At 40.3% G+C, this 16,925-nt stretch overlaps 1 protein-coding gene across 1 annotated transcript in view; it reads right to left on the reverse strand.

Annotated features, from left to right (window-relative positions):
- Positions 1-513: 513 nt before the first annotated feature.
- Capza1 (capping actin protein of muscle Z-line subunit alpha 1) overlaps positions 514-16,925 on the reverse strand; it is a 40,936-nt gene continuing 24,524 nt past the window's right edge. Inside the window, exons 6-10 of the mRNA XM_038310889.1 lie at positions 12,578-12,657; positions 11,056-11,134; positions 5,220-5,291; positions 3,002-3,064; positions 514-2,706 (exon numbers count right to left, since the gene is read on the reverse strand). Coding sequence (XP_038166817.1) covers positions 2,566-2,706; positions 3,002-3,064; positions 5,220-5,291; positions 11,056-11,134; positions 12,578-12,657 — 435 coding nt within the window. The 3' untranslated portion in view covers positions 514-2,565. The remainder of the gene's footprint in view (positions 2,707-3,001; positions 3,065-5,219; positions 5,292-11,055; positions 11,135-12,577; positions 12,658-16,925) is intronic.

Below are 16,925 nucleotides of genomic sequence, written 5' to 3' on the forward strand. Positions count from 1 at the left end.
GGTATGTACACCACCACGCCTGGACTCCCTAGGAGCTATTTTTAAAAAATGTTTGTGTATATGCACATGTGTGCGATTGCCCAGAAGCCAGAAAAGGGTGTTGGAGCCCCTAGAACTGGAGTTACAAGTGGCTGAGTGCTGGAAACAGGACTTGGGTCTTCTGCAGGCCAGCACTGTAAAGGCTGAGTCATCTCTCTGCAACCCCTCCATTCTCCACCCCCACTTTTTTTCTTGGAAATGGCCTTGTACTGTCGTTTAGACTGACCTGAAACTCCCTGTGTAGCCCTGTTTGGCTTCAACCTCCCAGCAATCCTCCTGTCTCAGTCTTAGAGGCTTTACTCACACCTAAAAAGGAGCGGCTCTTTACAAGTCTTTGCATATTTACTGAGTCCATAGTAGTTGAAAATAGGACCCAATTTAAGAAACCCTGAAGATTCTCAACAAATTAATCGATTATAGTTGAATATCTTACTTTGAAAACAAAGACTGATAGGACAGAAAGGACAAACACAATTTTAGAATAAAACAGGTGTATTTCTATTGGACTACCTGATACAGAAGATAGTGTGGCATGGATGGATAGTATCAATGACAAATAATACAAATATATTTTATTTGAAATAAACAAAAATGCTTACACAGCTTCCATCCGCAAACAAACTCCTGCTTGACTGTATTACTAAGCAAAAAACAAAGCTGAAGCAAACACCCTTCTGTTTTGACTTGTGTTTGGAGACAGGTAGGAAGACACTACTTGGTTTTTTAAAAAACTGACCTTCCCCTAAGGCCTGGTCATAGAAATGTAAACAATGTAAATGAGTCCACCATTACCAGTTGTCATAGGTCACATCACATTACCTGTGTGCTCTGAAATCACACATGCATACCTCCAACATACCTGGGAAGATATCTGTATCACAGTTACAGGATGATGGAGAAAGTAATTTGGAATGAGTTTTACATCTTGTTTAGTAGGAGAAAGCACTAGCATTCTCTGAAATCCAGGTGATGGCAGACAGACACTGCCTAGGAGTTCACTTTGACTTTGGTTCTTTCCAGCTTTGTGGGTAACATAGCTGTTTGACTGCTCTGCTTATAGAACAAGCCTGCCGAGAGCACTAAAACACAGCTACCCGTTATCCCTTCAACACCCGCGGTTTTCAAGCTTTACACTCTACTACATCCACAGTATGTCACCAGTTCTTGAATATTAAACAGAAATACAAATGGGCAAAACTCCTCTAAAAAAGCTGACATCTGTTGAGGCATTCCTGCAGGTATTGCCACTGGCAGGAAAGTGGACTGAGGAGAGACAGAATGAAAACTTGGTGCAGCCAGACTTGGTCAGACAGGATCAAGACTTCTACAAGCTAATCCTGTGTTTTAATTTTTTCACACATTTAAACATAGTAGAACTTTGGGGGAAAAAAAAGTCTCCACATGACAATTCTCAAAACAAAGCTTCGGGGCTAGCTACATCAAAATTCCCTTGCCAAATAGTAAAGCACCTGTGTCTTTACAATAAGAATGAGTTTTATTGACTGACAAACAGAATTTAGGGCTGAGGCCTAGAAAGGAAGGATATGTAATAGACATAAGTTCTATTCACTGACAGACAAAGCCCAGGACTAGGGCCTAAACAATACTCAGAATATTGTGTGTGTGGGAAGGGGTGGGGTGGGATGGGGCTTCAGTTGGAGGCTGGCCCCTAATAGAATAGCACAGGATCACCAGGTTGTTTGATCCTGTCATTCCAGCATTCCAGGTGATCAGGCATTTCTTTCCATTAAAGAAAATAGGCCCATGTGATTGACTGACAATCCTGGTGTCTCCCAATGTATTTTCTAAGCTGCACTTCCTGCAGACATCTATGGCTACAATGGAAGTATATGGGAGGAGACGAGAGAATGAAAATAAACGTTCATGTGCAGGGGATGTGGTTCAAGTCTTTGGATTTAAAAACAAGTTCCCAGAGAAGCTGCTGCCATGGAATATTCAAGAAACTTCCTTTGCCTCCCAACATGGACCCAAAAAGCCCCAATCCAAATGTATGAAAACTATAATTGTGAGATGCTATAAACAATCAAAGCAGTCAGACAGAGGAGTGTGTTGTCCACTTAGTTACAGTTCATAACATAGCCTCTTTAGCAATTGGTGGATCAGTAAAAGCCACTGAAGCACTGGAATTGCTTTAAAGCATGGGGTAAAAAGTACTGACCAAATACTCTGTAAAAACCAGCAACAGGACGTCATGGTTAGGACATTTTCTAAACAGTAAAATGACTTCAGGATAGATCTCTTTGACATTAAATGTAGCAGAATTTAAAAAAAAGATTTACAAGTAGATATAGTGATAACAGAAAATTACAAGGCAGAGAACACACACACAAAAGAATCAAGACAGTGCTGTAGGCTCAACAGTATTCCATGAGGCTAGAAGATCTGTTAACTTTGTTAACTAGCAAAATATCACTCTTGTTTGTTTATAAATCACTTATTGATCATATGACCACACCATGTTGAATCCTTTTCTTTCTTTGTACTGGAGACTCCTACAGTTGGCCTTTAAGCATTCTGCATTTCTTTGCCAATCTTGTAACTGAGTATCTTGTTCCAGTCGATTTTGGTGCGGGTAACTGGAAGCTGCCGGCGCAAGGCCTTGAACGTGGTGTCTGACATTGTCTGATAGTTTTCACTAATTGCTGTCTGCAATAGATAATTGATGATGAGTTGTTTGTAAACAGGAAGGTAATCAGACAAAGGGCATGCTAGAAAGGACACAGGATAACATGTATGTTGAGCTCCACTTCAGTCTCAAAACCAAATCAAACTCATCTGTAGTCCTGGTACATGGCTGCAGTCTCATAATTGTAAAGAGAATGACAAACCGCAGGGTCTGTAGTCTCACACTTAGCAGTGCCCAACACTGCATGTTCTTACGCTAAAGGACACAAAGGATTGAACAAAATCACAGAAAAAAATCACTTCCAAATCTTCTTACCTGATACTCATTTTCTGCACTCTCTATGATTTTAATAAACTCCTTGGCAGTTTGGACTTCATTCTAATGAAATAAAAGAGGGGAATAGTATTTTCTAAAAATGGGTAAGCAAAGAAAAGACACAGAAAAGCCCACCCCATGAACTGACACTTGTACAATAATCCTAGCTATGCAGTGCTCATGTGCACATTCTCTCTTCTTAATGCTAAGACAACACTGTGAAGTGGATGTGCTATTATCAGCACGTTCATTTGGCAGATGACAATAGAAAAAAAAGGACATGACCTAAATCTAGGACTTTGCCATTAGAATCAATGTTCTCTCCATTTTACCATTAAATATTCCCCAAACATAGCATCCTATCTTGAAATTATTTGCATATGCAGTACTACAGATTGAACCTTATGCATATTAGGCAAATACTCTAATGCTGAGCTGTATCCTCAGCCTTCTTTTCCTCTGTTTTGTCTTTTTTTTTTCCCACAGGACAGGATTTCACTGTATAGCCTTGACTGTCCTAGAACTCACTCTGTAGATCAAGCTAGCCTCCAACTCATAGAGATCCTCTTCCCTCTGCCTCCTGGGTGCTGGGATTAAATGTGTGTGCCACCACAACCCGGGATGTTTTATCGTTTTTGACACAAGGTCTTTTGTATTGCAACAGGCATTGACTTGCTATGTAGCCAAGGATAACTTTAATTTACAATTCTCTTGCCTTCATCTCTCAAGTACTAACTAGCACTACAGGTATATACTACCACACTCAGTTTCTCAGCCCCCTTTCCATATTTATTTTTTATTTATGTGTATATGCGTGTGTGCATATTGGCCCTCAGAGGTCAAATGAAGAGGTCACAGGTGGCTGTAAAGCATTACTATGGATGCTGGGAACTAAACTGTGACCTCTTCAGAGTCATCTCTCCCACCCAACCTCCCCCAGAAGTCCTTTAAAAAGTTCAGTTTAAGACAGGACCTCATGGCAAACTTCTATGCTGAGGCAGGTCTTGAACTTATTTTTTTCTAAAGATTTATTTATACATATCTGAGTGCAGAATCCTCAAAAGGGTGTTGGGTCTCTTGGAGCCAGAATTACAGGGACCCTAACCTTTGAACTATCTATCCAGCCTGGCCTCGAACTTTTCTGTCTTCCTGCTTTAGGTTTATTAATAGCTGGGCTTACAGGTACAGGTATGGGTAACATACCTGGCTTCTACCTTGAAACCTTTTTCTTTTGTTACAAGGAGAGTCTCACATATCTTGGGCTGGCCTCGAACTCGAATTATATTTTGAGAGATCATCACTAAACTGCCAAGGCTGACCTTGAAGTTCTTCTATAGTTCAGGATGACCTGTTAAAATGTTTTGAGACAAGGTCTCCTATTGCCAAGGCTAGCCTTGAACTTCTGATATTCCTGTTTCCACTTCCCAAATGCTGAATTATAGAACTGTGTCAACACGCCAGACGACTATGGCGCACGCTTTAATCCCAGCACTGGGGAGGCAGAGGCAGGTGGACCTCTGTGAGTTTGAGGCCAGCTTGGTCTACAGAGCTAGCTCCAGGGCAGCTAGGGTTGTTACACTGAAAAACCCTGTCTTGAAAAACTAAAAAATAAGAACTATGTCAACATGATTTTTAATTAAATATTTTAACTTTACTGAATTTTCATTATTTTATCAGAGATAATATCTCATGGTGTAGTCTATACCAGCCTCCTCGAACTAACAACAATCTTTCTGCCTCAGTCTTTGAGTGTGAAGATTACAGGTATGCCCTGTCATGCAGAGCAGCTTTTTATCTCTCCCTCTCCCTCTCCCTCTCTCTCCATCTATCGAGTTTTCAAGGCAGGGTTTCTCTGTAGCTTTGGAGCCTGTCCTGAAATTTGCTCTGATATACCCCTATAATGCTGTTAACTCAGCAGCAGAGAGGTAGAGGCAGGAAAAATAGGAGTTAAGGTCATCAATGGCTACAAAGATGTTCAGAGACAAACTAGGATACACAAGAACCTGTCTCAAACAAAATTTCTCCCCCAAAACAAACAAACAAACAAAGGCTGTTTTAAGACATGACAACTATCTTTTTAGTCAAAGACTTTAACCAGTACATATCCTTGGTAATAAGAGGCACCGACATAAATTGTTCAAGTCTGCACAGTTGTCTGTCAGGTGCAAAGCCAATTTTCTAAAAAAAGACAAAATGATATCCCAGACTGCATACTCACAGAAACAGTGACTGAATCCTGTACATCTTTATGACTGACCAACTGAACATTGCCATCTTCATAGTAATGAACCTGTGAGAGATAATATTTGAGAAGGGTTATGCCTAGTTCATGCAGAAATGTATGCAGTGCTGAGGGAACAATTTTTAACCACTCTGAATAAATAATATGATCAATGACAACTCACAATGGTATGAAAATTCATGAAAATAGTATCAAAAATCTTTTGAAGAGATTTCTAAGTTTAACAAACATGCTTGCTCCATTATAGGCACTGGATGATACATGACGATACAAATGCAACACTGGCATTCTATTTCTTTTGAAACAGAGTCTGGCTGGTCTGGAATTTGAGGCAATCATACAAATCACACAGCATCTCCCAAGTGCTGGGATTACAGTAGTGAGCCACCACAAGTGACAAGATCCTACTCTAACAGTATCAAAATAATTAAAATGAAAATCACTAAGCATCAGATTTTATCCATGAAAATCAAGGACTCTTAATGAACTCTAGTACCTAACTGAGATATTTTCCCTTTTGCATAATTACTAATATTGGCAAGTAAACCACACTATGTTCAGAAAAAGCTTAAAGGCCAAAGGGAGGACTGAAAACCAAAAGTTTATTAGTAAGTCGCAAAAATGAGGAGCTGAAGAGATGGTGCAGTGGCTAAGAACATTTGCTGCTCTTGCAGAGGACCCAGGTTCCATTCCCAGCACCCACACGGCAGGTCAGAACCACTCATAAATTTATTTATAGGGAATCTGATATCCTCTTCTGACCTCCTTGGATACCAGGCACACAACAAGGTACAGAGACACACATGCTGGTAAAATACCCATACACAAAAAATAAAAATAATATTTTAAAAATTACAATAAGTGTTGGGTTGTTGAGATGGTTCAGTGGGTAAAAACTCTTGCTGACTTGAGTTCAATCCCCGGAACTACACGGTGGAAGGAGAGAAGCACCTCCCTCGTGTTGTTCTCTGGCCTCCTTGTATGCACTATGACACATCCACCCCCTCCCCATAAATACATGTAAGTTGTATGATGGAAGCGTTTCTGTAGCTACAGACGTAGCTTAGTGGTAGAGCATTTGCCTACTTCACACGAGACCCCAGATTCGATCTCTAGCCCCACAACACGGAACAGCAACATAGTCGTGAATATGTAAGGTAAAGTGATGAGCTACAATCAAAAATCAGTTTTCAAGAAGGAAGAATACAAGTCATACCAGTAGATCTAAGACTTGCAAGGCTCAGAGATTTGGGCAAGTTACAAGATTCATTCAATTCTCTTAAAAGGACTACAAACTGGCCATGCAGAACAGGATTAGGGAAACTATTAGTAAAATGGAAAACAAATAATAACAAAACCCCAAAACAGAACAGGGTTTTGAACATAAGAGCGGTCCCCTCAGCAGACAAGATGGGGTCACCCAGCAAGGGGCTAAGCATCAGAATGGAGCATACTGGTCTAGTTGAGGGAAGGACAAAGACCTTACTATATGAACAGATGTGAAACAAATGTATCAACAGACTTGACTACGAAATTGAAGCTAGATGGCAAAGAGGGCAAAGATCTTGAGAGCCAAATCAAGAATTCAAACTTTATTTTATTAGAGGTGATGGAAGAGTGTCCAGATGTCATTTTCTTCACTTAGTGCTATGGACTGAATGTTGGTGTCTTCCCCAAATCAGCAATAGCATTAGATAGAAAACACATCGTCAGGGGTGGGTGGGCTCTGAGAGTTCAGAGTCTTATCCTACTTTCAGTTTGCTCTTTCCCTTTTTGCCTGAGGTTGAGAATGTGATCTCTAAGCTTCCTGCTCCAGCTGCCATGTCACTTGCTACTCTGCCTCTGTCATGACTCTTCCCCTTCGGAACCATAAGCTCTCTTCTGTAAACTGCCTATGGTCATGGTGTTTTATTGTGTCAAAAGAAAAGCACTTTATACAAGAGGGAACTATTAACCTGCTGTTTATAAACTACCCAATCAGAAGGATTTTGTTACAGCAATCTAAATAGAATCTTTACTTCTTCACACACTTGAGCAAAAAGACATCTTTGCTTATTTCTTTTATTTATTTATTTATTTATTTATTTATTTATTTATTTATTTATTTATTTATTTATTATGTATACAACATTCTGCCTCGATGTATGCCTGCACGCCAGAGGAGGGCGCCAGATCTCAGTACAGATGGTTGTGAGCCACCATGTGGTTGCTGGGAATTGAACTCAGGACCTCCGGAAGAACAGCCAGTGCTCTTAACCTCTGAGCCATCTCTCCAGCCCCTGCTGATTTCTTTTTCAAGCCCATCATTGCCGCTTCTGCCTGCCTTGGTCTGCCTGCAGCTGAAGGTCAACAATTATTTTTTTCTTGTCTAGTCCTAAGGATTAAACATAGGACTTCCCACATGTTAAGAAAGCACCCTGTCAAAGACCACAATGCAAGGCCAGACATGTTTTCAGAGCTAAAGTAGAAAGGCAGGTATGGTGGGAACATGTATGAATGAGCTGACGCAAAAGGACCGCTGCCAAGATGGACTAGACAGTGAATTCGGGGCCAACATGGGCTACAGAGTGAAATTCTACCCCCAAAAACAACAAAAAAGAACATGTAACTAGTTTGAACTTCTGTCACAGTTCTTTTTAATTTTAATTTCTTTTTTTCTTTTGACAAAGTCTCACTCTATACTTCCTGCCTCAGCCTCCTACATAGGTAGGATTACAGGTCTAGGCCATGATGATCTGTTATGCTTCTTAAGAATTACACATGGAGCTGGGCAGTGGTGGTGCACACCTTTAATCCCAGCACGCAGGAGGCAGCAGCAGGAGGATCTCTGTGTGCTCAAGGCTAGCCTGGTCTACAGAGCAAGTTCTAAAACAGCCAGAGACACATAGAGAAACCCTGTCTTGAAAAACAAAAACAGAAACAACAAGGATGGAAAAGACTAGAAGGGCAGTGAGCTTCAATGTTATAAACTCAAATGAAAATCTGAAAAACACCAGTTTTATGAGCTCATATACCAACATGACTTTAGATTCAACTTAAACTCTACTTGCTCTAAAGCAGAACCATCTCCACAATTCAGTTACTAACGAAACAAAACCAAAACACAACAAAGTCCCACTGACTATATAAACTCGAATATGCCTGCTAGTAATTTAAGTCTTTAAAAATGATTACTTCTCAGAATTACACTTTTATCTATAGAATAACAAATTTGACAATGGAAAATATAAAAGGTAAGTATCTAGATAACTTTTCCAAATAATGTTCAATATATATGACTTTTACTTTATTTAAAATCAAATCATTTATTGAGTGCATATGTGTTCACATATGGAGGTCAAAGGACAGCTTGCAGGAGTCAGTTCTCCTTCCCATCATCTGGGAACTGGGTATTAAACGCAGGCCATCAGACTGGAGAGCAGATGCCTTTAGCTGCTGATTATCTTGCTAGTCCTTATTTTGACTATTAAAAGGAAAGTAAATGGCAGGCCCAGCTCCTAGAACTTGGGAGGACAAGGCAGGAAATTGGGTATATGTGACACTCTGTCTCAAGTTAGAAAGAAAAAGAAGCCATGTAGTGGTACAGGTGAGTTATTCTCAGCATTTTGGAAGTGGAAGCAGGAGGACAGGTATTCAAGGCTCACAACTGCTCTAGGCCAGAAGAGGAAAACAAGAGACCCTGTCTTAAAACCAAAACAACCCTAAAACCCAGTACCGAAAATTTTGCTTAGTGGCAGAGAGCTTTTTGAGCACCCCGAGTTTCATCCCAAGCATACAAATAAATCCTAGTTGGTGGCCAATGCCTACTTCCCAAGAGGATGAGGCAGGAGGATCACTTCAAAGTTATCTTAAGCTATATAAGAGCAAGTTCAAGGCCAGCCCGGGTGCTACAGGAGACCCTGTCTCAAAAAGACAGCAAAAACAAAACAAAACAACAACAACAAAAAACATAAGTATAAACAAAGAGGTGTTAGGTCTTTATATAAAATTTTGTCAGGAATCGTCACTCTGTGCATGTTCTAACTATAGGTTTGCACTGGAAAAGATAGACCACAAATTACTATTTCTGTCTGACAAAGAAATATATTTACATAAATATATAGCAATTTGCCTGATTAAAGATAGTTATAAAAATCTGAAGTATTAGGCCACTTTGTGGATTTAATTGTCAAAACCAGAAAGATAGCTTTGCTACTTTCAGTTAGGCTCTCCATGAAGAAGGCCCCAGGAAAAAGATGTTAGGGGAAGTAGCTAGCATATTTGTGAGGTAATCTACTTACGAAACACTAGCAAGAAACTAGTGAAACTAGAGGAAGTTTTGCAAGGACACTGCCAGGCTGCTTGCAGCTGTGGGCACCAATCTCTGCTGCCAGAATAATAATAATATTATTATTATTATTATATTCTATTGGTAGGGTACAGATTACCATATTTATCTATCAGTTTATAGAGTTCATTGAAGGTTATTCTCAGAGAAAAGATTCAGCATTTCTATCCCATCTGCCTGAGCTGGAGTATGTTCCTGAGGCCAGAAAGGTAAAAATGTAGATAATAACACACATGTAGTAAGGATGAATGCTGATATCACCTGTATGTATGTAGTAGGCTTTACATGCTCCTTTTTTTGGTGCTAGGGACAGATCCTTGGCTTGTCCATGTTAGGTTAGCCCTCTATCAGTAGACTACGTACCTCTCCCGCAGGCATGCTTTTGTTTAAATCATACTTTGAAAATGCAACTCTTGCTAGTTTTTTATTAAAGGCAACACAATGCAATATAGGTATGGTTAGACACTGATAGTATAATTTATCAGACTTAGTCTGACCTCAGTTAGCTAGACTGAAAATAAACCACCTGAATTAGAGTGTCACATCTTTTCAAAGATATCAGGATAACCCACACAAATAGCAACCATTCAGCTTCCTCTGTCCTGACATCAGCATTAAAACTCTGCTCCACTTGACGACTGATACTCCAGGAGATGACAGGATCGGGATGTTCTCTAGAATCTCTTTGCTTTTGTTTAAATTTAATCAAAAACTTTTCTGTTCTCTGTAAATTCTGTTCTCTATAAGTTCAGCCTGGACTACAGAACAAGTTCCAGGACAGCCAGGGTAAACCCTGTGTCAAACAAAACAAAACAATCTACTTTTCTGTGAAAAAAAAAAAAAAATAAAAGTTCAACAATAAAACTCTTTTTTTAAAGATTTATTTATTTATCATGTATACAGTGTTCTGCCTGCATGTATGCCTGTAGGCCTAAGACTCTTTTTAATTAAAAAAAAAAAAAAGGGTACAGTCTCTCTACATAACCCTGGATGTCCCAGAACTCACTATGTAGAGCAGGCTGGTCTTGAACTTACTGAGCATCCCCCCCCATCAAAGCCCCTGATTAAAGGTGTGTGCCACCATGCCTAGTACCCAGTTCCCTCCTAACGTCTTAATACTCACCTACTTTATTCTTTCCTAAAACTACTATTTGATTATTTCTAAAAGACCTTGTTGTCCTTGAAGAAAAAAAAGTAAACCAGCAGTATGTGCTATATAATCATCCTCCATCAACTCAGAATAGCAGCTCTCTTCTCAAGTAGCTCCCGGGAAGGAGGCTCCTACTTTCATTCCCTGCTACTGTCTTCTTTTTCACATCAATACATACTTTAGTGCTCTCTCCCCTCCTGTGTGGTACTGGAATCAAACCCAGGGCCTTGCTCATGGTATGGAAGTGCTCTATTAGTCTTTATTTCTAATACCAGAATGAAGAGCAAACGACATCTTTATTTTAACCATCATCTATACATACATTGCCCTCTTACCTGAATCTTGAGTACTCCAACCACCTGGGCTGTAGGTGGTGTGATGGTGAACTTCCACTCTGACCTCCAACGACCATTCCTATAAAACACAGCATATACATGATGCTGCAGGATTAGCAGCAGGCACAAGAAAGAGGTGATCTGACACAGAAGTTTGTGTGGTGGAGCTATTTTCAATGTGACAAACTCAAGATTGTCAATAGAGGCAGAAACACCTGTTCTGATTATAGAAGGTTCTTCTCAAGTCATTAGAGCCTGCTTTAGGTGCACTAAGTTACAATCAGGCCAAGGTATGGACAACCCCCAACTCAAGGAAAACTGAAGACTTTCAACTGCATACTTTGTAAATCACATACTTGTTGTGGGAATTAATTCAGCTAATAGCGTTTGGGTTACTGGCCCTTAGGGCATGGTACTATGTGTGGATTGATAAGCAGGGTAAAGAAATGTGCTTGCTCTTTTGGGAGGTCAAAGCAGAAGCAAGTTTATGCTGCTGTTTATATTTCCCTGGGGCAGAGAGGCAAGACACAGGAGCTGGTCCAGTGCTGTGTGTTTGTGGTTTTCCTCCGAATCCCATTTCCTTTGTATCTCCATAATAAAGGCAATTTGTAACTCCTGCAATACCACTCACACTGTCAGGTGCCCAATATTTAACATTCCCTGTGGGAGGAATATCTCTTGACTGGCTGAGAATTATTCTAAGTAGGCACTGTGAAGGCAAATTTTTCCCTATTATTTTCTTATAAAGGTATAGTGAAGAAACAGTCTTTTAAGTCAATAACTATAATAGCCCATTCTTTAGGTAACAGAGAAGGCAAAGGCATTCCAGGCTGTAGAGAGCCTGCAGGCTGAAATACTTTATTTATGGCTCTTAGGTCTGTCAGCATTCTCCATTTTCCAGACTTCTTTATAATAACAAAAACAGGAGAATTACAAGGGCTAGTAGATTCTTTAATATATCCAGCATTTAGCTGCTCCTGAACCAGCTGTTCTAAAGCCTGTAGCCACTTGAATTACATATTCTCACTCGGTATAATAAACAGTATTTTTCTTTTTTTTTTTGGTTTTTCAAGACAGGGTTTCTCTGTAGCTCTAGAGCCTGTCCTGGAACTAGCTCTTGTAGATCAGGATGACCTCAAACTCAGAGATCCGCCTGCCTCTGCCTCCCGAGTGCTGGGATTAAAGGTGTGCGCCAATACCACCCAGCTAGCAAACAGCGTTTTTCAAAAAGAAACAATTATAAAAGTCTTAGAAATGAAGCCAGGACTGTTCCTTACAAAGAGAAACCCTGTCTTGAAAAAAAAAATAAGTAAATAAAACTAAAACAACACACACACTCACAAACACACACACATGAGAAAAACAGACAGAAATGAAAGGATTAAATTCTTAATTTTAAAGATGGAGAAATAAAGACTCTAAATCTAAATCTATCCCAAGATAGTTTGAAAATAAAACCTCAGTCACTAATTTTTTTCCAATATAAATTAAATACAAATAGAATAGAACATCTATTTCTTACCAGAAGTTTTTGGGCTGAAACTGGTGGCTTTCAATACATGCAATAATGGTCTGTTGCCCATCTATAGTTTTAGCATAAACCTATTGGTGGGTGAAAAAAGTTAAAAATGAAAAACATATTCACTCTATAATAAACTGTACAAAAGCAGAATGCTAAGTTAAAATCTTTGAAGGGAGCAGAGTCAGAACACGCTTATAACACAGGCCTTCCTGGGAAATGAACACAGTAAATCCTAGGAGGCTACTGCTTCTGATTTATTATACTGTAAGATACCATTTAGGCTGGGCCTCACAAAATATGTGCATTTCTGACAGGCAGAGAACAAGGCTAAAGACAAGTCAACAGCTCAGTCAGGAAACCAAGGACATGCAAACTGGCAACTGGTCCTGCCTGGTAAGCAGAGCTGTGAGAGATGCACTAGTGGGAGAAAAAAAAGAGAAAAAGGGAGATTAAATAGAAGGTAAAAAGTTTAGACTATATTCTATAAACAAGAGACAACAAAACAAGACCAGAATCATTATTTTGGGAGAAATATCAATACTGGTGCAGAAGATAAAAAGCTTAAGGTCAGTTAGGAGGCCACAAATTAACCTAGGAACTAAGTAGTCTCGGGCACTGTAGATGAGAAGGGAAAGAAAGGGTATTACACAGAATGGAAATGCAATGATACAGTCAGAAGTTGTGCTGGCTAGTTAGTTTTATGTCAACTTGACACAAACTGAAGTCATCTGTGAGAAGAGAACCCCAATAAAGAAAATGTCTCCATAAGATTGGGCTGTAGACAGGTTTTAGGGCATTTTCTTAATTAGTGATTGATGGAAGAGGGCCCTACCCATTGTGGGTGTTGCCATCCCTGAGCTGGTGGTTCTGATTTCTACAAGAAAGTCGGCTGACCAAGTCATGGGAAGCAAGCGAGTAAGCAGCACCCCTCCATGGCCTCTGTATCAGCTCCTGCCTCCAGGTTCTTGCCCTGCAGAGTTCCTGCCTTGACTTCCTTCAATGACAGACTACCAAACAAAGCCTCCCCTACTAAACCTGCTTTTAGTCATCGTGTTTCATCATAGCAGTGCTAATCCTAACTAAAACAGAAGTCTAGCTGTATGTTGTAATCAAAGGGCAAAGGGAAAGGGAAGTCAAGTATTTCTACACCTGAATGATGTGGACCGATGTGGTGCCATCAGCAGATTGGGAAACCCAGACGAGAGCTTTAAGTAGCATTTAGAAATATCAACTCTTAGAGTGGAAGTGATAGGGATGTGAATAGAAATGCAATCACCACAGCAAAGCAAACATCAGTACTTTAAAGTCTCAAATGTATTTGCAGTGTTATTTTCATTTTTGTTTGTCTGTTTGAGACAGGGTCTCATTCTGTAGCCCAGGCTGGCAATCTTCCTCCCTTAGCACTCTTAAGTGCTGAAATTCTAGGTGTGAGCCCACATTCAGACTTTGCCTAAATTAACTGCACTATAAACTCTTTGTGGCTTTTGTTTTCTTGGTTTCATCGTGAAACAGTACCTCATACTCTGTTACTCATGCTGGCCTGAACTTAGAACACACAATGTAGGCCAAGATGGGCATCAGGCCTACAGCAATTCCCTTTTATCAAGTTCCCAATTGCTGGAATCACAGGCATGATCCCTGATACCTGGTTAGACATAAACCTTCAGAAAGAGAAATCTAACTTTGGAGAGTGCCTAAATGCAAACTATGGAAGACAACTGATGGGTGTTGGCAAAGCAACTTAGCAAAAAAATCATTTCGGAAGCCCGTATGTGAAATGCCATATAGAAATTAAGGAACCGCCGGGCAGTGGTGGCGCATACCTTTAATACCAGTGCTTGGGAGGCAGAGGCAGGTGGATCTCTGTGAGTATGAGGCCAGCCTGGTCTACAAGAGCTAGTTCCAAGAACAAAAAGAAAAAAGAAAAGAAAAGAAAAGGAAAGGAAAGAAAAAGAAAGTAAGGAGCCAATTGGCTGGCTCAGTAAGCTCAGAAAGCAGTTTGTATAGAATGGCGAAGACAATGAAAAGTCAAAAGTTCAGACTTGTACTGCTAATGAGTAAATACACTAACAGGGAAAAATGTCCTTGGTTTCCTGGTGGAACACCGAGTGCAAGCCTGGGGAAAGGAGAAAACAGAGAGAAGGAACAAACAGCAGGTACAAAGAGGAGGTTAAAGAAACAGCAATTTATAGAAATTATTGTGATTGAGACAGGTTTATTTCCCTTTAAAGACAAGAGAGTTAAGACTTTCTAAATTTAGGCATGGTGGCACATGCTTGTAATCCCAGCATCTGGGAAGTTGAGACAGAAAGATGAAAGAAAGCCTACATGAGATTGTCTCAGAACAAAACCAAGACCATATACCTAGGTAATGGAGGAATATACCAGAAGAAAAAACAAAGAATATACAGCTATCCTGAAGACAAAGGATAGTATAAAATCAAGAAAAAAATCCTTCTGCCTCAGATTCAAGTATAATGGAAGGACGAATAAGATTTATGACTACGGAGAAACAAATACAATTTCAGTCAGTCTTAATTCTAATTAGATGTAGTAGATTAGATGCTCATCCGACAATAGAAAATGTCTGAAGAACATTACAATGTACAGGAAATGTGACAGAATGAGATGAAATTAGGAGCACCTAAGGATGCTAAGGATGTGGGTTACTAGGATACTGCTGGCAGCATTGGGGCAATTCTATCACCTTCTGTTGCACATATAACTCAAAGAAATGAAAAAGGGTCTCAGTAGGGTTCTTTGGCATTAAGCTCTCCAGATTAAGAATGTAAATGGATAGGCAGGGTGGTACAAGCCTTTAATCCCAGGACTCTGGAGACACAGGCAGGTAAGATCTCTGAATTTGAGGTCAGCCTGGTTTACACAGTGACTTCTGCCCAGCCAAAGCTACATAGTGAGATCCTGTCTCCAAAACAAACAGAGAGGGGGAAGAGAACTTGAGGGAACGGGGTAGTCAAGATGGGGGAAAGACAGAAGCAGAGAGCAAGGAAAGATATCTTGATTGAGGGAGCCATTATGGGGCTAGCAAGAACCCTGACACTTGAGAAATTCCCAGAAATCCACAAGGATGACCCCAGATAATACCCTTAGCAATAGAGGAGAGGGTGCCCAAACTGGCCTTGTTCTGTAGTCAGATTAATCACTATCTTAAATGTCACCACAGAACGTTCATCCAGGAACTGATAGAAACAAGAGTCAGAGACCCGCAGCAGAGCACTGGGCTGAGCTTCCAAAGTCCAGTCCAAGAGCGGGATAAGTGAGAATATGAACAAAGAGGTCAAGACCATGATGGGGACACCCACTGAAACAGTTTGCCTGAGCTAATGGGAACTCACCAACTCTGGCCTGACAGGGAAGAACCAGCAGAGGACCAAACTAGGCCCTCTGAATATGGGTGACAGTTGTATGGCTGGAGCAGAAGTGAGGGGCCACTGGCAGTGGGACCAGGGTTTATCTCTACTGCTTGTATAGGCTTTTTGGAACCCATTCTTTTTGGAGGGATACCCTGCTCAGTCTAGATATAGTAGGGAGGGCCTTGGTCCTTCCTCAAAGCAATGTACCTTACCCTCTCTGAGGAGTGAATGGGGGGTTGGGGAGGAGATGGAGGAAACAGGAGTAGGGGAGGGAGTGGGAACTGGAATTGGTATGTAAAATGAAGATAGTGGTTTTTTTTTTAAATAAAAATAAGAAAACAAAAAAGTGGACAAACTGAATGGAAATAAATGGTAAATTGCAAGTGCCTTTAGATTAGATAGTTGATTTCTAAGAGAGAATATATTGTTTCTTTTCCTCAAAAATGTTTGAATAGGAAATCTGTACTTAGCTACAATGATGTGTTTCCTCTATTATTTAGAAAAGCCCAAACAGGAAAGAATAATGACATCTTCCACTTATGCATAGTTCACATTGTCAACATCTTCCATTAACTTACTGAATCCTCACAACATTATGTTTTATTATATAAATAAGGAAACTGAGGCACAGAGATGTTAGTTAATTTAGGGTCACAACTAGCTAAATAGCTTGGTTAGGATTTAAATCAGCCAGGCTTCAAAGTGCTCTTAACTATATTCCTATTAAACTCATTGTTTTGTTCCTGGAACTCACTCTGTAGACTAGGCTAGCCTTGAACTTAAAAAAGATTTGGCTGCCACTGCCTCCTGAGTGCTGGGATTAAAGGCGTGTACCACTACTACCAGGCAAACTCATCAAATCTAACTAGTAACTATGTGTATTCTCTCTCTCTCTCTCTCTCTCTGCCCCCCTCCCCCCTCCCTCCCTCTCTCTCTCTCTCTCTCCTCCCCCCCTCTAGCCCTAGCCAGGTGTG

The sequence above is a fragment of the Arvicola amphibius genome, chromosome 14 (assembly GCF_903992535.2).
Source record: "Arvicola amphibius chromosome 14, mArvAmp1.2, whole genome shotgun sequence".
Taxonomy (NCBI): Eukaryota; Metazoa; Chordata; class Mammalia; order Rodentia; family Cricetidae; genus Arvicola; species Arvicola amphibius.